Genomic DNA, 27,500 nt, shown 5'->3' with positions numbered 1-27,500 from the left:
ATTGTTACTTTGGTTAATATATCTTAAACACCTTGAAAATAGAATTTAGTGAAATCTTACTGATCTACACAATTCTTCTGATATACATATAGCAAATACAAATACAAATATATTTTAATTGTTAATTACTTTTCTTGTAGTTCGCTTATTTCCTTTCCTCACTGGGCTATTTTTCCCCGTTGGAGCCCTCGGGCTTATAGCATTCTGCTTTTCCAACCAGGGTTGTAGCTAAGCAAGTAATAATAATAATAATAATAATAATAATTAATTTTCTTGTGGTTTGCTTATTTTCTTTCCTCACTGGGCTATTTTTCCCTGTTGGAGCCCTCGGGCTCATAACATTCTGCTTTTCCAACTGGGGTTGTGGCTTAGCAAGTAATGATAATAATAATAATAATAATGATAATAATATTATTATTAATAATAATAATAATAATAATAATAATAATAATGATACTACTACTACTACTACTACTACTACTACTACTGATAATAATAATAATAATAATAATAATAATAATAATAATAATAGATGTATAAAGTGACCTCACATATAGATGCTCATTGCCTTAAGAATACACAGGTATACATGAACAATCATTATTTCTGATTTTGAGGTGATTCTTTCAGATTCTTGTAAGATTTTTGAATAAAATAACTGACCTCCTTAGTCGATGAACTCGCTTCTTCTTTCTTCTCATCTTGCTAAATGATTAATTAACTCATTTTAGATTAATTAGATCCAGGAATAGAGTTAATATGTTTAATCGCTTTCTTATTAAGAGCTTGGAAAGATATATAGTACATAACGTTTAATAATGATAAATTAAGTTGAATTAAGTTTTTATAAATTCTTCTTTTAGGTCAACTCATTATTTTTAGGATATCTACTTTTATTTTATTAAGATAACTAAATTGTCATACAATCTGGAAATTATTTCCTGCTAATTTTTTTAGAATTTGAAAATTATTTCCTGCTATCTTTTTTTTTTTTAGAATCTGAAAATTATTTCCTGCTATTTTGTTTTAAAATCTGAAAATTATTTCCTGCTATTTTTTTAGAATCTGAAAATTATTTCCAGCTAAATTTTTTAGAATCTGAGAATTATTTTCTGCTAGTTTTTTTTAGAAGCTGAAAAAAATATTTCCTGCTATTTTCTCTAGAACCTGACAATTATTTCCTACTAATTTTTTTTAGAATCTTAAAATCATTTCCTGCTAATTTGTTTTAGAATCTTAAAATTATTTCTTGCTAATTTGTTTTAGAATCTGAAAATTATTTCCTGCTATATTTTTCTAGAATCTGAAAAATTTTATTTCTTGCTATTTTTTTTTTAGAACCTGACAATTATTTCCTACTTAATTATTTTAGAATCTGAAAATTATTTCCTAGTAATTTTTTTTTAGAATCTGAAAATTATTTCCTGCTATATTTTTCTAGAATCTGAAAATTTTTATTTCTTGCTATTTTTTTTTTAGAACCTGACAATTATTTCCTACTTAATTATTTTAGAATCTGAAAATTATATCCTAGTAATTTTTTTTTAGAATCTGAAAATGATTTCCTGCTATATTTTTTTAGAATCTGAAAAATTTTATTTCTTGCTATTTTTTTTTAGAACCTGACAATTATTTCCTACTTAATTATTTTAGAATCTGAAAATTATTTCTTAGTAATTTTTTTTTAGAATCTGAAAATTATTTCCTAGTAATTTTTTGTAGAATCTGAGAATTATTTCCTACTATTCTTTTTAGAATCTGAATATTTCCTGCTAATTTTTCAGAATCTGAAAATTATTTCTTGCTAAATATTTTATAATCTGAAAATTATTTCCGGCTAATTTTTCAGAATCTGAGAATTATTTTCTACTAATTTATTTTAGAATCATAAAATTATTTCCTGCTTAATATTTTTCAATCGAAAAATTATTTCCTGCTAATTTTTCAGAATCTGAAAATTATTTCCTGCTATTTTTTTCTAATCTGATTATTACTTCCTATTAAATTATTTTAGAATCTGAAAAATATTTCCAGCTAATTTTCTTTTATATTGTGTATAAAATGGAAAGTTATGCAAAATTTCATAAGAATTATGAATTATGAAACAATTCAGCAAGAAAATAATTAATCTCTATTTGGATAAAAGTTCTCAATCACATTCAGAAAAAAAAGTATTAATTCAAACTTCATGGCTATGGAAAAGAATTAACATTATGCTTTTATTATTTCGCTTGAGATGGCCTTTGAGAGTCACTATACTCAATTTTTTTTAATGAGGCGCATTTGCACCGACTCGCAGGGGTGCCCTTTTAGCTCGGAACAGTTTCCTGATCGCTGATTGGTTGGAACCGACTCGCAGCGGTGCCCTTTTAGCTCGGAAAAGTTTCCTGCTCTCTGATTGGTTAGAATTATCTTGTCTAACCAATCAGCGATCAGGAAACTTTTCCGAGCTAAAAGGGCACCCCTGCAGGTCGGTGCAAATCTGCTTCACTAAAAAGAATTGACTATAGTAGCAACTAAGACCTCAAGGCTGATAGAAAAGATCCTTTACCTTAAATAGTGTACCAACCGTGTGTCACACGATCGTACATAGTTCATTTTGTGTATATATTAAGTTTGTATCTTCGCTCTTTCCTCGCACTAAAAAGAACCCGAATAAACATGCCTGTTTTTCTCATCGGTAACGGTGTCTGTTTTGTACATGAAATTTCTTGTTGCTTTGAGCTTTTGTATATAAAGGAGAGTGTTCTATAATAAACTCACTCAGTTACTTTCATCCTGTCTTTGAGTCACAACCTTCTCTCGGCCCGTCACAATAGCTATCGACAAAGGGCAGTATGATATCAGGAAATTTATAGAAATATGATCAACACCATCAGTAAGAATCTGTATTCCTATTCCACTATTAAAAAGTGGGGTTTTTAAAATTTGAAAATTGGGTAGGAAATACAAATGATACTATCCTCCTTTTCGAACTAGGCTTACATTTTGTCTTTTAGCAATAATAATTATCTTGATAATGATCGTAGTGATAACGAGATTATAATGATAAAGTGTTTATATAATTAACAGATACTCATACGTACACAAAAATGTATATAAATATATATATATATATATATATATATATATATATATATATATATATATATATATATATATATATATATTCATATATATATATATATATATAACATATATATATACATATATATATACATATTATATATATATACATATTATATATATATATATTCATATATATATGTATATATATACATACATATATATAGGTATATATTATATATATATATATATATATATATATATATATATATATTTGTGTGTGTGTGCATACATGTACATATATACATATATGAAAATATATAATGTATACATATATGTACGTGTAGGTTATAAATATATCATTCAACACAACCAACCAAACATCCATACCGTTCAACAATCTTCCACATTAACATTCAACACCAAATGGACCCCGGCATCCTACTTAAAAAGAACAAAAACGATAATAATCTCGCTAATACTACTATCGCTGATGCGCTATTAGTGAGCGTGTTGATGCGCTATTAGTGAGCGTTTTTAATGCGGTATCATCAGCGTGAATTGATACTAACGACCAGTCGCTCTGACTTCGTGACATCAGCATTAATCAGGTTAATTGATATCAGGGCGTCACGGACGCATAACCTGGCGAACAAAAGGGTGACGAAGGCGCTGACGACGCTGCAGATGTCCGAGGTACCGGGGGGGCGGGGGAGGGGGGGGAGGGCGTGGGGTGTGCCAGGCCATGGCACAAAGCTTGGCTTTTGTTAGGGTTTTGTTGATATGCCTGCTGCAATCGTGACGTCACAGGCGGCTGGTCTTGAAGGGGTAGATTATCCCCCCTCTAGACACCCTACCAATGCTATCATTTTCAAGGTAATTTACCTCAGATTGTGTCATTTTGGTCGATTTAAGGATATTTCTGGAGTAATTGTACTTTCAAGGTATTTCTTTTCCTCGGATAATTTTTTTTATTATAGAGTAAAATTGCGTATCTAAAATCTATCTTTCAGATTTTCCATAAAATAGAAAGGTTTTGTTAATCATGATATAATTATTATGCGTTTTATTTTTTTTTTTATTTTTTTAGTATTTAAGGTAATTTCTCTAAATTTGGGGTAATTTATGAGGTAATCCAGTGAACATCATAAGAGAGCCCTGGACCCTACCCTCTCTCTAGTCCCCTCCACCCCCTCTCTAACAACACCCCCCCCCCCCCCGCCCAATCAGCCCCTCAGAGTGACACGGCCTTAATTATTAGCGTATCTTGGCTTTCAATAAAACAGATCGTAAAGAAGTTAATGATGAAAAATTAATAATAGCAATTAATAATCTATTCTATTTTTAAGTGATTTTACTTATTTGGTAAAGTAGAAATTCGATTATTATGAATAATGATTTCGCAAACTAATTAGTTTTATCTTTAAGTCTACCATCTTAATCACAGTGCTTGTTCAACTACTCGCTGGTTTCCTTACAAAAAATTAGATATTTCCTGTTTTTTTCCCTAAGTGATTTTACCTACAGTATTTGTAGAGTAGAAATTCAATTATTATGAATATTGATTTCGTAAACTAATTACAGTTTTATCTTTGATTCTACCATCTTAATCATAATGCTTGTTCAACTACTCACTGGTTTCCTTAAGAAATTGAATGTTTCCTGTTTTATTTATAAGTGATTTCACCTACAGTATTTGTAAAGTAGAAATTCGATTATTATGAATATTGATTTCGTAAACTAATGACAGTTTTATCTTTGATTCTACCATCTTATTCACCTGGCTTTTTCAATTATTTTCCTGAATGTATGCATGCATTCATTTTCAAAAACTCTCTTCTCTGTACGCATACATCAATTCTGGGAAAAAACACTCCTGGCTGTACGTATGAAATATTTTGGAGAAAAAACTCTCTGGTCTGTGCGCATACATTGATTTTTAAAAATTCCAGACTGAACGCATACATAAAATTCATATAATAAAAACTCTTCTGACTGTACGCATACATTAATTTAAAAAAGAAAAAAATTATCTACGCCTGCATTGATCAAAAAAAAACTCTTGACTGTGTATGAATTAATTTTGCATACATTAATTTTTGAAGAAAAAAAAATTTGATTTAAAAAAAAAAAAAAAAAAAACCCTCTTGATTACGCATAAATAAATTTTTGACAAAACCTATATTCACAGACCCATAAAAAAAAAAAAAAAAAAAAAAAAAAAACCATTCCAAGATCAAACTTCCTCACCTGTTTGCCTGACTTTCTTTCCCTCTCCTTTTCCTTTTCTTTCTCCCTCTCTCGCTCCAGCTCCTTAGCTAGGACCTTCTTGTAATCCTTCTGGTAGGCGTCGAAGATGTTGGACAATCCAAAGTTGAGGCTGTGAGTGTTGCTGGGCGGAGGCTCGGTTTGAATTCCCAGGTCCTGAAGGCGGAAGAATCAACATTGATTGATTCATCTATTCAATTAAAAGGCGTCGCTAAGATTCAGATAATGCACGTCAGAGATTGGGCATAACAATTGTCAAAGTTCGATTCTGAGAAAGTTCGATTCAAAGAAAGTTCTATTTTAATGAGATTTGATTCAAAGAAAGTTCAATTCTAAGAAAGTTCGATTTTAAATAAATTTGATTCAAAGAAAATTCAATTCAAAGAAAGTTCAATATTAGATAAATTTCATTCAAAGAAAGTTCGATTTTAAATAAGTGTGATCCAAAGAAATTTCGATTCAAAGAAAGTTCAATTTTAGATAAACTTCATTCAAAGAAAGTTCGATTCAAAGAAAGTTCTATTTTAGATCAATTTCATTCAAAGAAAATTCGATTCAAAGAAAGTTCTATTTTAATAAAATTTGATTAAAAAAAAGTTCGATTCAAAGAAAGTTCAATTTTAGATAAATTTGATTCAAAGAAAGTTCGATTTTAGATAAATTTGATTCAAAGAAAGTTCAATTCAAAGAAAGCTCAATTTAAGATAAATTTGATTCAAAGAAAGTTCAATTCAAAGAAAGCTCAATTTAAGATAAATTTGATTCAAAGAAAGTTCAATTCAAAGAAAGCTCAATTTAAGATAAATTTGATTCAAAGAAAGTTCAATTCAAAGAAAGCTCAATTTAAGATAAATTTGATTCAAAGAAAGTTCAATTCAAAGAAAGCTCAATTTAAGATAAATTTGATTCAAAGAAAGTTCAATTCAAAGAAAGCTCAATTTAAGATAAATTTGATTCAAAGAAAGTTCTATTCAAAGAAAGTTCGATTTTAGATAAATTTGATTCAAAGACAGTTCGATTTTAAATAGATTTGATTCAAAGAAAGTTTGATTTTAATAAAATTTGATTCAAAGAAAGACCGATTCTAAGAAAGTTCGATTTTAAATAAATTTTATTCAAAGAAAGTTCGATTAAAAGAAAGTTAGATTCAAAGAAAGTTCGATTTAAAATAAATTTGATTCAAAGAAAGTTCGATTTTAATAAGATTTGATTCAAAGAAAGTTCGATGCTAAGAAAGTTCGGTTCAAACAAAGTTTGATTCTAAAAAAAATTGTATTCAAAGAAAGTTAGATTCTAAGACTGTTCGATTCTAAGAAAGTTTGATTCTGAGTTGGGAAAGCAAGATGCTATAAGCCCAAGGACTCCAACAGGGAAAATTAGTGTACTGAGAAAAGGAAATAAGGAAATAAATAAATAAACTACAAAGGAAATGAGAAAATTTCCTAATTAAAAGTTATTACTTTCTATTTATTGTTTATAATCAGAACGTCATAATGGAGATTAGTTTAAATGTTCATTCATTCCAAATATACAGATAAAACTTACCTGTTCGAAAATGTTCATTTCGCAAAAGCGCCATGAACTAAAAATATATACATTTATGAACTCAACTAGTCATTTTCAACAAATATACTTAAACAACGACTCTCTCTCTCTCTCTCTCTCTCTCTCTCTCTCTCTCTCTCCCTCTCTCTCTCTCTCTCTCTCTCTCTCTCTCTCTCTCATCTTGATTGAAAGCAAAGCGCTTGTAGGGTACTTAAGGGACCTTGAAGATGAATATGCAAGAAGTGCAAAAGAAGAAAATTTAAAGGAGAGTGAAGCCAGCAAAAAACCCACATCAAAACCACAATTCTGGATAGAGTTATAAAAAAAGAAAAACTATAATAACAACGATAATAAACATCCAATTTCACTAGAAAACACGAGAAATAATCTTATAGAATCGAAGCTTTACCTTCCTGGGAGCTTTCTGAGTCTGTGAGACTCGCTCGCTGAAATTGAAAGGATTTGGCTGGGAGTCGAGTCGAGCGAGTTCTTCGGCAGACATGACGTTGCCGTAAAGTTCTTGCAGGGCTTCGTTGATCCCTTCGTCAGAGGGCTTCTTCTCCTCCTCTCCGTCCTTTGCCTCTGCAGGGGAATATGGATAAACAAATGTACAGTTGGAAGTAGATATTCCTGGTACATCTCGCTCGGAGGACGTGCACTCAGTCATACCCTTGCTGCACGGTGAGTTCTTATACTTAGCCTAGCCTTATTTGCAACGTCTCTGCTTGGTGATTGCTAGACGGGGTTCGAGTCCATCTCAAACTCGTTAGTTCCTTTAGTGTCTGCAACCTTACTATTCTTGTGTGCTAAGGATGGGGGGTTTGGGAAAGCCTATACTACCTGCTGAGTCATCAAAAGCCATTGCTTAGCCCTCCCTGGTCCTAGCTTAGATGGAGATGTGCTTGGGTGCTGATCATAGGATATATAGTCAGTTTCTAGGGAATTGTCTTGCTTGCTAGGGCAATGTCACTGTCCCTTGCCTCTGTCATTCACGAGAGGCATTTAAACCTTAAAACAACACGTCAGTTATCTTACCCCACATTCCTACAGTGCCTTTTTGGTAACTCGCCGTGGAGTAAGGAAGTGACAGGGTACACTTCTTCGGAACGGGATGTGACAGGGAACCTGTGCCCAACTGTATATACAGATACTATTCTGCATCTTTAATTGTATAGAAATTGGTCTCCATTGTATAGTGAATGCAAAAGCTCTGCTTCAATTTTTGCTTGGTGGAAGTATGATTTGGTAAAATCGGTGTAAAATTTCAACCAAAATTGTGCCTGGTGGAAGTATGATTTGGTAAAATCGGTGTAAAATTTCAACCAAAATTGTGCTTGGTGGAAGTATGATTTGGTAAAATCGGTGTAAAATTTCAACCAAAATTGTGCCTGGTGGAAGTATGATTTGGTAAAATCGGTGTAAAATTTCAACCTCAAATTGTGCTTGGTGGAAGTATGATTTTGTAAAATCAGTGTAAAATTTTAACTAAAATTGTGCTTAGTGGAAGTATGATTTTGCAAAATCAGTGTAAAATTTCAACCAAAATTGTGCTTGGTGGAAGTATGATTTTGTAAAATCAGTGTAAAATTTCAACCAAAATTGTGCTTGGCAGAAGTATGATTTTGTAAAATCAGTGTAAAATTTCAACCAAAATTGTGCTTGGTGGAAGTATGATTTTGTAAAATCATTGTAAAATTTCAACCAAAATTGTGCTTGGCAGAAGTATGATTTTGTAAAATCAGTGTAAAATTTCAACCAAAATTGTGCTTGGCAGAAGTATGATTTTGTAAAATCAGTGTAAAATTTCAACCAAAATTGTGCTTGGTGGAAGTATGATTTTGTAAAATCATTGTAAAATTTTAACCAAAATTGTGCTTGGTGGAAGTATGATATTTCAAAATCAGTGTAAAATTTCAACCAAAATTGTGCTTGGCAGAAGTATGATTTTGTAAAATCATTGTAAAATTTCAACCAAAATTGTGCTTGGCAGAAGTATGATTTTGTAAAATCAGTGTAAAATTTCAACCAAAATTGTGCTTGGTGGAAGTATGATTTTGTAAAATCATTGTAAAATTTTAACCAAAATTGTGCTTGGTGGAAGTATGATATTTCAAAATCAGTGTAAAATTTCAACCAAAATTGTGCTTGGTGGAAGCATGATTTTGTAAAATCAGTAAAATTTCAACCAAAATTGTGCTTGGCAGAAGTATGATTTTGTAAAATCATTGTAAAATTTTAACCAAAATTGTGCTTGGCAGAAGTATGATTTTGTAAAATCAGTGTAAAATTTCAACCAAAATTGTGCTTGGCAGAAGTATGATTTTGTAAAATCAGTGTAAAATTTCAACCAAAATTGTGCTTGGTGGAAGTATGATTTTGTAAAATCATTGTAAAATTTTAACCAAAATTGTGCTTGGTGGAAGTATGATATTTCAAAATCAGTGTAAAATTTCAACCAAAATTGTGCTTGGTGGAAGTATGATTTTGTAAAATCAGTGTAAAATTTCAACCAAAATTGTGCTTGGCAGAAGTATGATTTTGTAAAATCAGTGTAAAATTTCAACCAAAATTGTGCTTGGTGGAAGTATGATTTTGTAAAATCAGTGTAAAATTTCAACCAAAATTGTGCTTGGCAGAAGTATGATTTTGTAAAATCAGTGTAAAATTTTAACCAAAATTGTGCTTGGTGGAAGTATGATTTTGTAAAATCATTGTAAAATTTCAACCAAAATTGTGCTTGGTGGAAGTATGATTTTGTAAAATCAGTGTAAAATTTCAACCAAAATTGTGCTTGGTGGAAGTATGATTTTGTAAAATCATTGTAAAATTTCAACCAAAATTGTGCTTGGTGGAAGTATGATTTTGTAAAATCAGTGTAAAATTTCAACCAAAATTGTGCTTGGTGGAAGTATGATATTTCAAAATCAGTGTAAAATTTCAACCAAAATTGTGCTTGGTGGAAGTATGATTTTGTAAAATCAGTGTAAAATTTCAACCAAAATTGTGCTTGGCAGAAGTATGATTTTGTAAAATCAGTGTAAAATTTCAACCAAAATTGTGCTTGGTGGAAGTATGATATTTCAAAATCAGTGTAAAATTTCAACCAAAATTGTGCTTGGTGGAAGTATGATATTTCAAAATCAGTGTAAAATTTCAACCAAAATTGTGCTTGGTGGAAGTATGATTTTGTAAAATCATTGTAAAATTTCAACCAAAATTGTGCTTGGCAGAAGTATGATTTTGTAAAATCAGTGTAAAATTTCAACCAAAATTGTGCTTGGTGGAAGTATGATATTTCAAAATCAGTGTAAAATTTCAACCAAAATTGTGCTTGGTAGAAGTATAATTTTGTAAAATCAGTGTAAAATTTCAACCAAAATTGTGCTTGGCAGAAGTATGATTTTGTAAAATCAGTGTAAAATTTCAACCAAAATTGTGCTTGGTGGAAGTATGATATTTCAAAATCAGTGTAAAATTTCAACCAAAATTGTGCTTGGTAGAAGTATAATTTTGTAAAATCAGTGTAAAATTTCAACCAAAATTGTGCTTGGTGGAAGTATAATTTTGTAAAATCAGTGTAAAATTTCAACCAAAATTGTGCTTGGCAGAAGTATGATTTTGTAAAATCAGTGTAAAATTTCAACCAAAATTGTGCTTGGTGGAAGTATGATATTTCAAAATCAGTGTAAAATTTCAACCAAAATTGTGCTTGGTAGAAGTATAATTTTGTAAAATCAGTGTAAAATTTCAACCAAAATTGTGCTTGGCAGAAGTATGATTTTGTAAAATCAGTGTAAAATTTCAACCAAAATTGTGCTTGGTGGAAGTATGATTTTGTAAAATCAGTGTAAAATTTTAACCAAAATTGTGCTTGGTGGAAGTATGATATTTCAAAATCAGTGTAAAATTTTAACTAAAATTGTGCTTGGTGGAAGTATGATATTTCAAAATCAGTGTAAAATTTTAACCAAAATTGTGCTTGGTGGAAGTATGATATTTCAAAATCAGTGTAAAATTTTAACTAAAATTGTGCTTGGTGGAAGTATGATATTTCAAAATCAGTGTAAAATTTCAACCAAAATTGTGCTTGGTGGAAGTATGATATTTCAAAATCAGTGTAAAATTTCAACCAAAATTGTGCTTGGTAGAAGTATAATTTTGTAAAATCAGTGTAAAATTTCAACCAAAATTGTGCTTGGTGGAAGTATAATTTTGTAAAATCAGTGTAAAATTTCAACCAAAATTGTGCTTGGCAGAAGTATGATTTTGTAAAATCAGTGTAAAATTTCAACCAAAATTGTGCTTGGTGGAAGTATGATATTTCAAAATCAGTGTAAAATTTCAACCAAAATTGTGCTTGGTAGAAGTATAATTTTGTAAAATCAGTGTAAAATTTCAACCAAAATTGTGCTTGGCAGAAGTATGATTTTGTAAAATCAGTGTAAAATTTCAACCAAAATTGTGCTTGGTGGAAGTATGATTTTGTAAAATCAGTGTAAAATTTCAACCAAAATTGTGCTTGGTGGAAGTATGATTTTGTAAAATCAGTGTAAAATTTTAACCAAAATTGTGCTTGGTGGAAGTATGATATTTCAAAATCAGTGTAAAATTTTAACTAAAATTGTGCTTGGTGGAAGTATGATATTTCAAAATCAGTGTAAAATTTCAACCAAAATTGTGCTTGGTGGAAGTATGATTTTGTAAAATCAGTGTAAAATTTCAACCAAAATTGTGCTTGGTGGAAGTATGATTTTGTAAAATCAGTGTAAAATTTCAACCAAAATTGTGCTTGGTGGAAGTATGATTTTGTAAAATCAGTGTAAAATTTCAACCAAAATTGTGCTTGGTGGAAGTATGATATTTCAAAATCAGTGTAAAATTTCAACCAAAATTGTGCTTGGTGGAAGTATGATTTTGTAAAATCAGTGTAAAATTTCAACCAAAATTGTGCTTGGCAGAAGTATGATTTTGTAAAATCAGTGTAAAATTTTAACCAAAATTGTGCTTGGTGGAAGTATGATTTTGTAAAATCATTGTAAAATTTCAACCAAAATTGTGCTTGGCAGAAGTATGATTTTGTAAAATCAGTGTAAAATTTCAACCAAAATTGTGCTTGGTGGAAGTATGATATTTCAAAATCAGTGTAAAATTTCAACCAAAATTGTGCTTGGTAGAAGTATAATTTTGTAAAATCAGTGTAAAATTTCAACCAAAATTGTGCTTGGCAGAAGTATGATTTTGTAAAATCATTGTAAAATTTCAACCAAAATTGTGCTTGGTGGAAGTATGATATTTCAAAATCAGTGTAAAATTTCAACCAAAATTGTGCTTGGTGGAAGTATGATTTTGTAAAATCAGTGTAAAATTTCAACCAAAATTGTGCTTGGTGGAAGTATGATTTTGTAAAATCAGTGTAAAATTTCAACCAAAATTGTGCTTGGTGGAAGTATGATTTTGTAAAATCAGTGTAAAATTTCAACCAAAATTGTGCTTGGCGGAAGTATGATTTTGTAAAATCAGTGTAAAATTTCAACCAAAATTGTGCTTGGCAGAAGTATGATTTTGTAAAATCAGTGTAAAATTTCAACCAAAATTGTGCTTGGTGGAAGTATGATTTTGTAAAATCAGTGTAAAATTTTAACCAAAATTGTGCTTGGTGGAAGTATGATTTTGTAAAATCAGTGTAAAATTTCAACCAAAATTGTGCTTGGCGGAAGTATGATTTTGTAAAATCAGTGTAAAATTTCAACCAAAATTGTGCTTGGCGGAAGTATGATTTTGTAAAATTAGTGTAAAATTTCAACCAAAATTGTGCTTGGCGGAAGTATGATTTTGTAAAATCAGTGTAAAATTTCAACCAAAATTGTGCTTGGTGGAAGTATGATTTTGTAAAATCAGTGTAAAATTTTAACCAAAATTGTGTCAGACTTAAGCTATACTGATATCATTTTGTCTCACTTTTTTCTATCTTATTTGCAAAAAGCTGTTCTTTACACTACTGTACATGTCTACTGCTACATTTTACACATCAAATGTGGAGGCAATGTGGTAGAACATTTCTCGTATGTACAATCACATCAAATTTGAATATATGTATGTATGTAAGCAAAGATTATATAAGAGACGTTGCTTTCACAGTTACAGTAAATTGCTCGAATTTATTATTGCTGCATAAGCCAACATCTGAGCTGCAAATTTGCAACATTAGATGAAAAGTAAACAGATGTACACACTTACACACACACACATATATATATATGTATATATATATATATATATATATATATATATATATATATATATATATGTGTGTGTGTGTGTGTGTGTGTGTGTGTGTGTGTAAGTTTTACTGGTAGGCAGTAAAACTTGGAACATCCACCCTCATGTTCGTAACCCTCACCAAGCTAAGTAGCATATCTTACCTAACTAACCTAACCTAACCTGAACCTAACCTAACCTATCATAACCTATAATAAGATACTATTGCCAGCAAATCATAAATTACATTCTATGTCAAATGGTTCAATATATGATTATCTGATGATTCCATAGGGCATAAATCATTCTAGAATAAAAGATATACTACAAACTAATGATTCTTTAAAGTGACTATTTAAGAAAAGTTTACTTTGAGATAAAAAAAAATTTCCTTGAATCCATCAGAAATACAACCTAATGTATCTAAGCAAAGACAGAAATGGATATATAATCAAATATATTTCTTAATCATAGGCCTATAGTTAAAGAAAACTATCATCACCAAAAGTTTATTTTAAGATCAAAAATTTTTTCCTCGAATCCATCAGAAATATATTACCCAATGCATCTGAGCTAAGACAGAAATGGATAAATAATCCAATATATTTCTTAATCATAGGCCTATAACTAAAGAAAATTATCATCACTCTACCTTCAGAACTCTTTGCTGCTGGTGTTCCTTCAGTTTCTGGATCATGATCCTCATTTGACTGTTGTTGTTGATTACCCTTCTGCTGCAGCTGCAGCAGTTCGTACTCCTCCTGCAGAAGAATCCTCGAGGGCAGCGTCAGGAGATGGATCAGCAGGTCATCGGGTTCCACGGATTTGTAAGTACCACTCAGGAAATCGTAAATGACCTCCTCCGGGATGTGGTCGCTACTGCTGCTTAGGCCTATACTTATCTCTGGTTCATTGACTCGTTGCTGAAGTGGGTGATATTAGGCGGTTTGACAGATATATATTAGTAATCGAAATATTTTTAGGCCTATACGATGGGGGCTGTGCATCGCCTCGCTACCATCTCTTAACTCCAACTCTTGCCAAATTCGCCTTTATTGGTAGGAGTTATTAGGCCGAGGATGGCAGGATTATATGTACTTGGATATTTACATTTCTGGAGTTCAAAGGGGATCTTGAGAATTATCGATCAGTTTGAAAAATATTATGTTTTCTTCAAACTCCTTCAGACAAAGAAGAAGAAGATTATTTTCTTCAAACTCCACCAATGCCGGTGATGTTTAGGGAGCAGCGGATGGCTGAAGAAAGATGTCTGGAGGTTTATTAATGGGATCTCCGTTGTTATATTGTTTACAAAACTATTCACCGTCTTTTGCCTTCAACTCTGCTAATCATGACAGGGTTTTAGATGTACAGGATGGCTCGAAAATGGGTTTAATTGTGAGGTTCTAATAATGTTTTCGTTGAGTTAGAAATTAAAAGGTTGGTAGAGCAATTGGCAAATAAAACATGCGAAAGAAGTCCAGTTAATTTCTTTTTTTTTAATGAAGGCCGTTTTATTCCAGGCCAAGAAGAAAGTTTTATAAACTTCCCTTTATATTTCTATGAAGAAAAATGGAGCTGTATCGTTTGTACTAAAGATCAATTAATTAATTTCTGTGTGTTTTGTCCCATTATTAAATATGTCTGTCCCTTCATGAGGATAGGAAATTGGTTTAGACAAGAAGTGCTCTTATTATAGAGGTGAAATTTTTGTTTGAATGTTTTTTTAGTTAGTTCGTTCGTTAGTTAGTTAGTGCTTTCTTTAGTTCGTTAGTTAGTTAATTAGTTAGATCGTTAGTTAGTTCGTTAGTTAGTTAGTTAGTTAGTTCGTTAGTTAATTAGTTAGTTGGTTTGTTCGTTAGATCACTAACTGTTAGTTAGTTAGTTCGTTACTTTGTTCGTGAGTTCGTTAGTTAGTAAGTTAGTTAGTTAGTTCGTTCGTTAGTTAGTTAGGTAGTGCGTTCTTTAGTTCGTCAGTTAGTTAGTTAGTTAGTTCGTTAGTTAGTTTGTTCGTTAGCTCACTAACTGTTAGTTATTCATTAATTTAGTTAGTTAGTTAGTTACTTTGTTCCTTAGTTAGTTAATTAGTTAGTTTGTTAGTTAGTTTGTTCGTTAGCTCACTAACTGTTAGTTAGTTAGTTCGTTACTTTGTTCGTGAGTTCGTTAGTTAGTAAGTTAGTTAGTTAATTCGTTCAATAGTTAGTTACCTAGAGCGTTCTTTAGTTCGTTAGTTATTAGTTAGTTCGTTCGTTAGTTAGTTAGTTCATTCGTTAGTTAGTTTGTTCGTTACTTTGTTCGTGAGTTCGTTAGTTAGTAAGGTAGTTAGTTAATTCGTTCAATAGTTAGTTACCTAGAGCGTTCTTTAGTTCGTTAGTTATTAGTTAGTTCGTTCGTTAGTTAGTTAGTTCATTCGTTAGTTAGTTAGTTCGTTACTTTGTTCGTGAGTTCGTTAGTTAGTAAGTTAGTTAGTTAATTCGTTCAATAGTTAGTTACCTAGAGCGTTCTTTAGTTCGTTAGTTATTAGTTAGTTCGTTCGTTAGTTAGTTAGTTCATTCGTTAGTTAGTTTGTTCGTTAGCTCACTAACTGTTAGTTAGTTAGTTAGTTAGTTACTTTGTTCGTGAGTTCGTTAGCTAGTTAGTTACTTAGTTAGATAGTTAATTGCAAAAAGAATATTAATTTTAGCTTTCAAAGAACTTTTTTTAACAGTACTAAACACTCAGTGTAAAAAAAACTTATGTTGATGTAAATTTGTATCCGAAATCTTAATAAATGTAACAAAAAAAGGTAACCGTATTAAATCCCTAATTTCGAAAGAATGTTTTAAAAAAATTTTAACAATTTCCAAGAATCTAAAAATATGTATTTTATGTCGATGTAAATTTTTATTCAGCATGCAACATTGTATCCGAAATCTTAATAAATGTAATAAAAAAAGGTAATCGTATTAAATCCCTAATTTCGAAAGAATGTTTAAAAATATTCTAACAATATCCAAGAATCTAAAAATATGTCTTGTTTGGCTAAACGGAAATGAAAAACAACTGAGAATAACACAAAACATGTTAACCGTATTAAATCCCTAATTTCGAAAGAATGCTTTAATTTTTTTCTAACAATTTCCAAGATTCTAAAAATATGTCTTGTTTTGCTAAACGGAAATGAAAAACAACTGGGAATAACACAAAACATGTTAACCGTATTAAATTCCTAATTTCGAAAGAATGTTTAAAAATAATCTAACAATATCCAAGAATCTAAAAATGTCTTGTTTTGCTAAACGGAAATGAAAAACAACTGAGAATCTTTTGTTTTTGTTTGCTTCTCTGTTTTCCATTAAGTTTATTGACTGTCTTAGAGTTCAAATTCATGATAATTGTCCAAACAAATTACGAAAGATCATTGTTGTCAAATCTTGAAATGAACATGTATTCTAGAAGTTTTATTCCAGCTGTTACCAAGTTGTGGAATGATCTTCCTAATCGGGTAGTTGAATCAGTAGAACTTCAAAAGTTCAAACTTGTAGCAAATGTTTTTATATTGAACAGGCTGACATAATTCGTTTTATAGTCTATATACGAATTATCTGTTTTGATGTTGTTACTGTTTTTAAGATATTTTATTTAAATCGTTCATCATTCCTCATATCTTTTATTTATTTCCTTATTTCCTATCCTCACTAGGCTATTTTTCCCTATTGAAGCCCTTGGGCTAATAGCTAGTTACTTCTCCAACTAGGGCTGTAGCTTAGCTAGCAATAATAATAATAATAATAATAATAATAATAATAATAATAATAATAACAATAACAATAACAATAATAATAATGATGATTAAGCCACAGGTTTGAAAAGCACGTCTCTGAAATTTAACATGAAAATTAAGACTCTTTGGGTATAATTTGAAATGAATTTGGGAGAAGGAGAAATATAAAGGGAACCAATAAACGAAGAAAATTGAAAAATAAAAACAAATCCATTGAGTTCTGGAAACGATTTGATTTTAGGAAGTATTAGGCTAGGATGGAATAGTATCCTTGCCATCCTATACACATTTTTTTTATTACTGGCAATAGCACCAGGATGGCCAGACTTAAGTTGAGTGCAATAAAAAGGTCAATAATGATAAATATTTAGGTTTGGTTTTGAAGTAAATAGGGCTTATGATAATTTCTACCCTTCGGCATTATTTGAAATAAGGCAATGGAAATGCTAGACATTATATACTGTATATGTGTTCATAAACAAATAGATAAATATATGTATAATTATATATATTTTTAAGTGCAACATGTTTAAATAGATTTTATAACTAGGTACAATATGCACATTTAAGTATATGCATATACTCACTCGTACGTGCATATATGTATACAAACACCTATTGCTATAATACATAAGTATATATGCATGATAGGTTTTTATATTGAATAATATTATATAAATTTTCCTGTGCATATATATTTATGTATTGTCATTCATTTATGCTTAATTATTTATTCATATTTATGCAACAGAGTTCTACTGGAGCCCACAGGCCCATACATTTAGACCAAGTGCAAAACAGCAACATTAACAACAGCTAAATCTACTAACAAGTGCCAAAGCCGTCACAAAGAGCAGGTACAATTTAACAAAACCACTTTATGGCAACAGTCACAAGCGAGTTGCAAAGTGCATATCACACGCTATGCAGTTGCATGAGCAAACGACATTTATATATATATGCAGTTGCACCTCCGTGACTGGCAGTTGACATAGGCGTAATAAAACCAATAGCAATTAAACTGTGCGAACATCGAGGAATATAAGTCTTCTGGAAGGTAATTTTGTCGGCAATATTTCGGTAGAATCCCACCCAGCACCATAAGCGCTTGCCAGTACATAGGAGTTTGATCTTTTTCTTTTCTTTTTTTGTGAACGTTGCGAGCGCACCTCGGAGCAAAAACCAGTAGACTCTATTGAAATATTACCGAAATCTAATGATTTTTGCTCAGCCGTGCGCTCGCTTCGCTCGCGAAAAACCATAAAAAACATCAAGCTCCTCTGTACTTAATGGCGCTGGGTGGAACTCTACCGAAATATTACCATTTCGTCTCTGTTATCTGTAGCTTAAAGACACATTCAATGGCTAATAAAACACACCTGTTGTAACGTATACTAACAGTGACTGGAAGTTTTATGTATTCCTTTCTCTATTTTACAAATAACGACTCTACAAAAATCCTGAGGGTAGTTATTGAACTACCTTAGGCTAAACTGTTAATTCAGTTACTATAAGTCAATTTCTTTTAGCCAGATAGATTTGCACCGATTCGTAGCGGTGCCCTTTTAGCTCGGAAAAGTTTCCTGATCGCTGATTGGTTGGACGAGATAATTCTAACCAATCAGCGATCAGGAAAGTTTTCCGAGCTAAAAGGGCACCGCTGCGAGTCGGTGCAAATCTGCCTCGCTAAAAAAAATGGACTATAGTTAGGATTAAACTTTTTGTCCCTAGATTTTATAAAGCTCTACTAACGCAATTGGAATAATTTCGTCCATTATTCAAGTTTTCTTTCTAGAAACGAAAGCATGTTTGGAAAAGATAAAGATAAAGATAAAGGTAAAGATAAAAAAAAAATCCCTGTTGGAGCCCCTGGGCTTATAGCATTCTGCTTTCCCAACTAGGGTTGTAGCTTAGAAATTAATAATAATAATAATAATAATAATAATAATAATAATAATAATAATAATAATAATATCATTCTCAATCTTTTATTACGAACTCAAAGACAGGATTAGAACCGTTACTTAGAAACCTAACCGTCATCAATGTTTTTTTAATTTTTAAATTTTATTAGAAAACCGTTTTACAAAAATTACCAATTATTAACATGAAGTTTCCTGTCCAACAAGCAGAAATTTTAGTAGATAAAAGTTTTACGAAAATGGTCAGTTCTTAACATTGAAGTTTTCTGTCTTACAAACAGAAATTTTAGTAGATAAAAGTTTTATGAAAATGGTCAGTTATTAACATGAAGTTTTCTGTCTTACAAGCAGAAATTTGAGTAGATATAAGTTTTATGAAAATGGCTAGTTATTAACATGAAGTTTTCTGTCTTACAAGCAGAAATTTTAGTAGATAAAAGTTTTACGAAAATGGCCAGTTATTAACATGATTTTTTTTTGTCCAGCAAGCATAAAATGGCCAGTTCTTAACATGAAGTTTTCTGTCCAATAAGCAGAAATTTTAGTAGATAAAAGTTTTATGAAAATGGCCAGTTATTAACATGAAATTTTTTTGTCCAGCAAGCATAAAATGGCCAGTTATTAACATGAAATTTTCTGTCCAACAAGCAGAAATTTTAGTAGAAAACAGTTTAAACAAAACTGACCAGTTATTAACTTTTCTGTCCTTTCAAATCCTTCAGTAAATAACGTCAACAACACACCATTACAACGTTTAGGCAGATCATAAAATCAACATCTATATTACCTTGACACGTTCACAAACTAAATATTCCTGGCGATAGTTTCCCAAGAAAAGTGACCAGGCAGTAAAATATCACACCTTATCCAAACAGAAATGAAACTCATGCGGTTTAAACCACGAAAGCAAAGAATGGACTGTTCACTAAATATATAATGAACCTTAATGAAAAAACGCCTTTGGAATATAATGAAGTTCGCCATGACAACGCCATCTAGCGTGACAAAAAGTCATATAAGACAATTTTTTTACAATTGAATATTTTGCATTGCTTCAAGTCACGAAAGCTATAAATAACTGTTAAGTTTATGCGGATTTAACTATTATTATTATTATTATTATTATTATTATTATTATTATTAGCCAAGCCACAACCTTACTTGGAAAAGCAAGATGCTATAAGCCGAAGGGCTCCAACAGTGAAAACATAGCCCAGTGAGAAAAGGAAATAAGGAAATAGATAAGCTACAAGAGAAGTAATAGATAACCAAAATAAAATATTCTAAGAACAGTAACAATATTAAATTAGATGTATTATCTATAAACTATAAAAACTTTAATTAATATCTTCGCTAATATTTCATTAGTTCATCGTCATCAATTAGCTGTATTCTGTGAGATTGGAGATCATAATAATAATGATAATAATAATAATAATAATAATAATTAATAATAATAATAATAATAATAATAATAATAATAATAATAATAATAATAATAATAATAATTTTCTTCAATACTTCCAGTCCTGTTGTATCGTTTGAAAGGTGTTTATGTATATTAAAAAATGTATTTCTATAAATCATTATCAAACTACACTATGCATATGAGAGAGGGTCATACCAGGTGAATTTATGTACAACTCATACACACAAGTGTCATGTAGTAGGCAATGAATTTCATGCGTACAGTACACACGCAGACAAACACTTACCCATAGACTCATTGATGCATATATATATATATATATATATATATATATATATATATATATATGTATATATATATATACTAATGTATATATATATATATGTACATATATATATGTACAGTATATATATATATATTTTTATATATATATATATATACACACACACACACACATATATATATATATATATATATATATATATATATATATATATATATATATATGCAAAGACGTGAACTCCTAGTAACAGTACATATAATTTACAATGACTCGACTGAAATTATCGGCATTTATCTATATTTTTTTTATTCACTGAAACTGATATTCATTTTCAAAAACAATTTCTAAATATATTTATATTCGGTCATTGAAATCGACATTTTTGGAACTTAATCTAAAGAGAAGTCTTAAAGGTCTTGTTGCTATCGCTAAAATATACATAGATAAATGTTATATTATTCATTAGAACTATGTTTATGTTCTGATACTTTCTATTTCTAACGATTAACAAAACCTGTATTAGTGTAGGCCTACTTCAATCTCTTCACACATGCATACCCATACACACATAAATGTGAAGCTATGTACATTAGCATTTCACATAATTCTTGGTCACATCTAAATAAATGTGAAACTATGTACATTAGCATTTCACATAATTCTTGGTCACATCTAAATAAATGTGAAACTATGTACATTAGCATTTCACATAATTCTTGGTCACATCTTAAGAAATGTGAAACTATGTACATTAGTATTTCACATAATTCTTGATCAAATCTTAACAAATGTGAAACTATGTACATTAGCATTTCACATAATTCTTGGTCACATCTTAATAAATGTGAAGCTATGTACATTAGCACTTCACATAATTCTTGGTCACATCTTAATAAATGTGAAGCTATGTACATTAGCACTTCACATAATTCTTGGTCACATCTAAATAAATGTGAAACTATGTACATTAGCACTTCACATAATTCTTGGTCACATCTTAAGAAATGTGAAACTATGTACATTAGCATTTCACATAATTCTTGATCAAATCTTAATAAATGTGAAACTATGTACATTAGCATTTCACATAATTCTTGGTCACATCTTAATAAATGTGAAACTATGTACATTAGCATTTCACATAATTCTTGGTCACATCTTAAGAAATGTGAAACTATGTACATTACCATTTCACATACTTCTTGATCAAATCTTAACAAATGTGAAACTATGTACATTAGCATTTCACATAATTCTTGGTCACATCTTAATAAATGTGAAGCTATGTACATTAGCACTTCACATAATTCTTGGTCACATCTTAATAAATGTGAAGCTATGTACATTAGCACTTCACATAATTCTTGGTCACATCTAAATAAATGTGAAACTATGTACATTAGCATTTCACATATTTCTTGGTCACATCTTAATAAATGTGAAACTATGTACATTAGCATTTCACATAATTCTTGATCAAATCTTAACGAATGTGTAACTATGTACATTAGCATTTCACATACTTATTATATCATAGTAAACAAATTTATCATTGGATGTGACCCTCTTCTAATACCTAGGCCTAAAAGAAAAAAAAAGTCCCTTGTAGTACATCAATCTCTTCACACATGTACACCCATACACACATAAATGTGAAACTATATACATTAGCATTTCACATACTTCTCGATCACATACTGATTTCATAGTAAACAAATCCACCATTGGGTATGACCCTCTTCTAATACCTAGGCCTAAAAGAAAAAAAAATAAGTCACTCGTGGCTACGTCACCGTCTCTCACCTTCTCAGAAGCGTCTTCAGGTGAGTCGCGTCTCCTGAGTCTACTGTATCTTGAAGTCATGCTTGAGCGCCCTCGAGCGCGTCAAGAGGGCGTATTGGTTTATGGGGATTAAAGTTTCTTTTTTTTTTTTAGTTGTTTTATGAATGAAGATTTATCTACTGTTTCTACGACGCTTTATTGCTTTAGTTGTTAAGACATTCCAACACTCAACAGTTTACATCAGAAGTGGCAACAGCAACAGCAGCAGTAGGACTAGTGGTCGTGGTAGTGGTGTCCAGTAGTAGTAGTAGCACTAGTAGTAGTAATAGCTTTAGTGGTAGTAGCAGCAGTAGTAGTTAGTTGTTTGTAGCAGCGGCTATGGGTTTCATCTCATGCATGTTCTCCACAGACACGATCACCATTTTAAAGTCACTAACAGCGCCATGCAAGACTCTGACTGGGGTCTGTATTATGTCTAAAGTAGAGTAAATTCTAAAGAAAACGAGGGATCACTTCAGACCTAAATTCGAAGCTCAAGATAAAAGAAAAAAAACATTTATAAGTTGCATGAAACTAACAGTGCAGTTAAATCAAATTGGAAACGTGAAATCATATAAATATAAAATCAACAAGTCTTAAAAAAAGAGTAATAACATCAATAAAATAAAAAAGTCTTCAGAAAAGAGTAATATCATCAATTATATAAATATACTGCTGGTGCCAGTAGCTAAATTATACTCTACACTCTCTTTTATTTCCAATTTCTTTCCACTTCATTAGTCCAGTATCTTGCGTTCTGATTAATCTTTCATTAAGTCTTTCCAGTTTGATTTTCCAGAGATCACTGAAGATTCCAGGCGCTGGAATGTTCGTGCCTGTCACCTCAGCGATCTCTGTTTGGGGGAAGTAAATAAGATTAAAACACGCGAGGTTAAAGAGAAATTTAGATAAAGAAGGGAGAATAGGTGTAGATGGGGAAAAGAAAAACGAAAGAAAATAAATGGAAAGAAGAGATAATTCTGCGCTTATTTCCTATCACTTACTGGAAAGTATTTTGTCTTTTGAATAGATAATGGAAAGAACAATTTAAATGAATACAGAATTGAACTGAGATTTTTATACTTCGTGTTTCGGAAAAACGAGCTTTATAATCCATGCTTTATCCAACTTCGAAAATCAAAGAATAATTGATTTGTATAAATTTCTGAAATCTTACTATACTTTTGTCCTTTTTTTTTTTTTTTTTTTTTTTTTTTTTTTTTTTTTAAATAAAGAATGACCTTAAATACGATTAGTTAATTTTTCTCATATGGTAAGACTCCATTTACTTTCGTCTTCCACACACTCCTTTTCTTAAATTCTTCTAGTAATCTATATTTTTCTAGGCGCTCTTTGTCTTCTAGGTGTTTTACGTAAGGTATTACTAGTTGCAATAAACAAACAAACAAAAACACAAGATTCCCTCCTGTTCACTGTTAAAAAACCGTAATTGTAATCGGAAATTCTCCGTAATAATATACTGTACTCAGCCGTATTTCAGCAAAATACGGGCGACCGTAATTTTTACCATACTTTGTTATATCTCTTACGGATTGGTGACCGTATTATCACTCTTTAACGTCAATATTTCTGTTTTAAAATGGTAAATGTCTGGGAGTATTTATTCCACGATTTTTACGTTGTTTTTTTTTTTTTTTTTTTTTTTTTTTTTTTTTTTTTACTGGCAAATTTTTAACAGTGTGCATATGTCATCTAGACCTTTTCATATTATCCTTTCCCATTCTCTCTACTAGACCACACCATTTTAGACACAACCCAAGAAAAATTTTGCCACAACATTGTCGTTTTTATGCATTTATTTCATCATTTCACTGTGTCTTAGCATACACATTATTCTAATTTACAACTTGAGTTTCCTATTCCTCTCTTGTTCATTAACCCACTTTTCACTTCCTCAAATACCTGTCTCAACAGGACCCTCAAACAATTCAGCTATTCCTATCTACAAATATTTATTTCTATCTTATTATCTTCCTTCCTTTATGTATTCCACAATATCCCCTTCTCTGATCTTCTCAAAATTATCAAATTTTTTCCCACAAACGCAAGAGTAAAAAGCATCTGTTTTTTCTAACCTCTAACTACACTTAATCATATCATTAAGGCATTACAAAAACCTACGTTGTTACTTCACCCTTATTAAATGGCTTGAAAAGTACATTATGAAAATGAAGAAGTTATATCAATACTTTCATTAAAAAAAAAAAAAAAAAAAAAAAAAAAAAAAAAAAAAAAAAAAAAAAACATGTTTTTATAGCAATTAAATAATTTTTTTTATTCTGGCTGAAAATACTGTACAGCCTAATCGTTTAATTTGAGCTATTTCACTATTAATAATAGTTATATCATAATGCTTTCATCAAAAATAAAAATAAAAAACTGTTTTATAACAATTAATTTTTTTTTCTGGGTGAAAATACTGTACCGCCTAATCGTTCACTTTGAGCTATTTCACTCTTCATAAATGGCTGGGAAAGTAAATTATTAAAATGAAGAAGCTATATTATAATAATTTCATCGAAAATAAAGAAAAATATAACTTTCTTATGGCAATGGAATATTTCTTTATTCTGGCTGGGAACGCTGTACCACCTAAACACTTACTTGGAAGTTGAAAAGATGAATACTAATGAATGTTATACATTGCATTATGAAATAGTATTTCATTTCATTATCAAACTAAAAAAAAAAAAAATTCAAAATAATTTTTCACTAAATAAAGAAATCAATATTTCATTCATCAAACTAAAAAAAGAATTTTTCAAAAAGTATAAAAAAATCAATATTTAATTCATCAAACTAAAAAAAAAGGAATCAATATAATTCTTCAATAAGTAGAAAAAATCAATACCATATTCATGAAACTACAAAAAGAATCAAAAATATTTTTCAATAAGTAAAAAATAATCAATATTACATTCATGAAACTAGAAAAAAGATTCAAAATGATTTTTCAATAAGTAGAAAAAAATCAACATTTCATTCATCAAACTAAAAAAAGATTAGAAATATTTTTCTCAATAAATAGAAAAAAATACAGAATAAAACCAAACTTTTGCCAAAATAAATAAATCAATAATACCTATAAAACGAACATAATAAAAACTAAATAAAAATAAAAATGTAATCACATAATACCATAAAATAGAAAATAAAATCTATATTTCATTCATCAAACTAAAAAAAGAAAAGAATCAAAATAATTTTTCAATAAGTCAAAAATAATCAATATTTCATTCATCAAACTAAAAAAAAAAATATTCAAAATATTTTTCAATAAGTAAAAAATAATAAGAATTTCATTAATCAAACTAAAAAAAGAATTAGAATAATTTTTCAATAAGTAGAAAAAAAATACAGAATAAAACCAAACTTTTGGCAAAATAAAACGAACATAAGAAAAACTGAATAAAGATAAAAATGTAATCACATAATACCATAAAATAGAAAATAAAATCTATATTTCATTCATCAAACTAAAAAAAAAAAAAACAATCAAAATAATTTTTCAATTCTTCAAAAATAATCAATATTTCATTCATCAAACTAAAAAAAATATTCAAATATTTTTTCAATAAGTAAAAAAATATTAAGAATTTAATTTATCAAACTAAAAAAAGAATTAAAATATTTTTTCAATAAGTAGAAAAAAATCAAAATTTCATTCATCAAACTAAAAAAAGATTAAAAATATTTTTTCAATAAGTAAAAAATAATGAAAATTTCGTTCATCAAACTAAAAAAATATTCAAAATATTTTTTCAATAAGAAAAAATAATCAATATTTAATTCATCAAACTAAAAAAATATTGAAGATATTTTTTTTCAATATATAGAAAAAAATACAGAATAAAACCAAACTTTTGCCAAAATAAATAAATTAATAATACCGATAAAACGAACATAAGAAAAACTAAATAAAAATAAAAATTTAATCACATTATACCATAAAATAGAAAATAAAATCTATATTTCATTCATCAAACTAAAAAAATATTCAAAATATTTTTCAATAAGTAAAAAATAATAAGAATTTCATTTATCAAACTAAAAAAAAGAATTAAAATAATTTTTCAATAAGTAGAAAAAAATACAGAATAAAACCAAACTTTTGGCAAAATAAAACTAACACAATAAAAACTAAATAAAAAGAAAAATGTAATCACATAATACCATAAAATAGAAAATAAAATCTATATTTCATTCATCAAACTAAAAAAATATTCAAAATATTTTTTCAATAAGTCAAAAATAATCAATATTTCATTCATCAAACTAAAAAAGAAAAATCAAAATATTTTTTCAATAAGTAAAAAATAATAAGAATTTCATTTATCAAACTAAAAAAAGAATTAAAATAATTTTTCAATAAGTAGAAAAAAAAATCAATATTTCATTCATCAAACTAAAAATTAGATTAGAAGTATTTTTTTTCAATATATAGAAAAAAATACAGAATAAAACCAAACTTTTGTCAAATTAAATAAATCAATAATACCTATAAAAAGAACACAATAAAAACTGAATAAAAATAAAAATGTAATTACATAATGCCATGTGGTGGTGTACCCTCTCGCTGGCATGGCATGAGGTGCCGTGCTTTTAAAAGATGGTGCCAAAACACGCAATGCTTGCTTGCCCGCAAGCACGCACATCCAGCACATCCAGAACAATAACAAAAACAATAAGAAAAACAATGCTGGCTTGCCTGCGGGCACACACTTCTAGCACACGAAGTGCTAACAATAAGAAAAACAATAACAAAATCTATAACAAAAACCGTGACAAAAACTATAACAAAAACAATGACAAAAACTATAACAAAAATTATAACAAAAACTATAAGAAAAACAATGACAAAAACTATAACAAAACAATTGCAAAACAATAACAAAATCTTTAACAAAAACTATAACAAACACAATAACAAAATCTTTACCAAAAACTATAAAAAAAACAACAAAAACAATAATAAAAACTATAACAAAAACAATAGCAAAATCTATAACCAAAACTAGAAAAAACAATAAAAAAATAACAAAATCTATAACAAAAACTATAACAAAAACAATAACAAAACAGTGACAAAATATATAACAAAAACTATAACAAAAACAATAATAA

At 29.4% G+C, this 27,500-nt stretch overlaps 1 protein-coding gene across 1 annotated transcript in view; it reads right to left on the bottom strand.

The window, feature by feature from the left end:
- The window catches only part of LOC137655114 (dynein intermediate chain 2, ciliary-like), a 33,883-nt gene extending 19,960 nt beyond the window's left edge, over positions 1–13,923 (bottom strand). The window contains exons 1-3 of the mRNA XM_068389000.1: positions 13,790–13,923; positions 7,289–7,461; positions 5,317–5,490 (exon numbers count right to left, since the gene is read on the bottom strand). Of these exons, the coding sequence (XP_068245101.1) occupies positions 5,317–5,490; positions 7,289–7,381 (267 nt within the window). The 5' untranslated portion in view covers positions 7,382–7,461; positions 13,790–13,923. The remainder of the gene's footprint in view (positions 1–5,316; positions 5,491–7,288; positions 7,462–13,789) is intronic.
- Positions 13,924–27,500: the final 13,577 nt, after the last annotated feature.

The sequence above is a fragment of the Palaemon carinicauda genome, chromosome 16, assembly GCF_036898095.1.
Source record: "Palaemon carinicauda isolate YSFRI2023 chromosome 16, ASM3689809v2, whole genome shotgun sequence".
Lineage (NCBI taxonomy): Eukaryota > Metazoa > Arthropoda > Malacostraca > Decapoda > Palaemonidae > Palaemon > Palaemon carinicauda.
The sequence above is the reverse complement of the archived record's forward strand: the minus strand, read 5'-3'. Positions and strand labels throughout refer to the sequence as shown.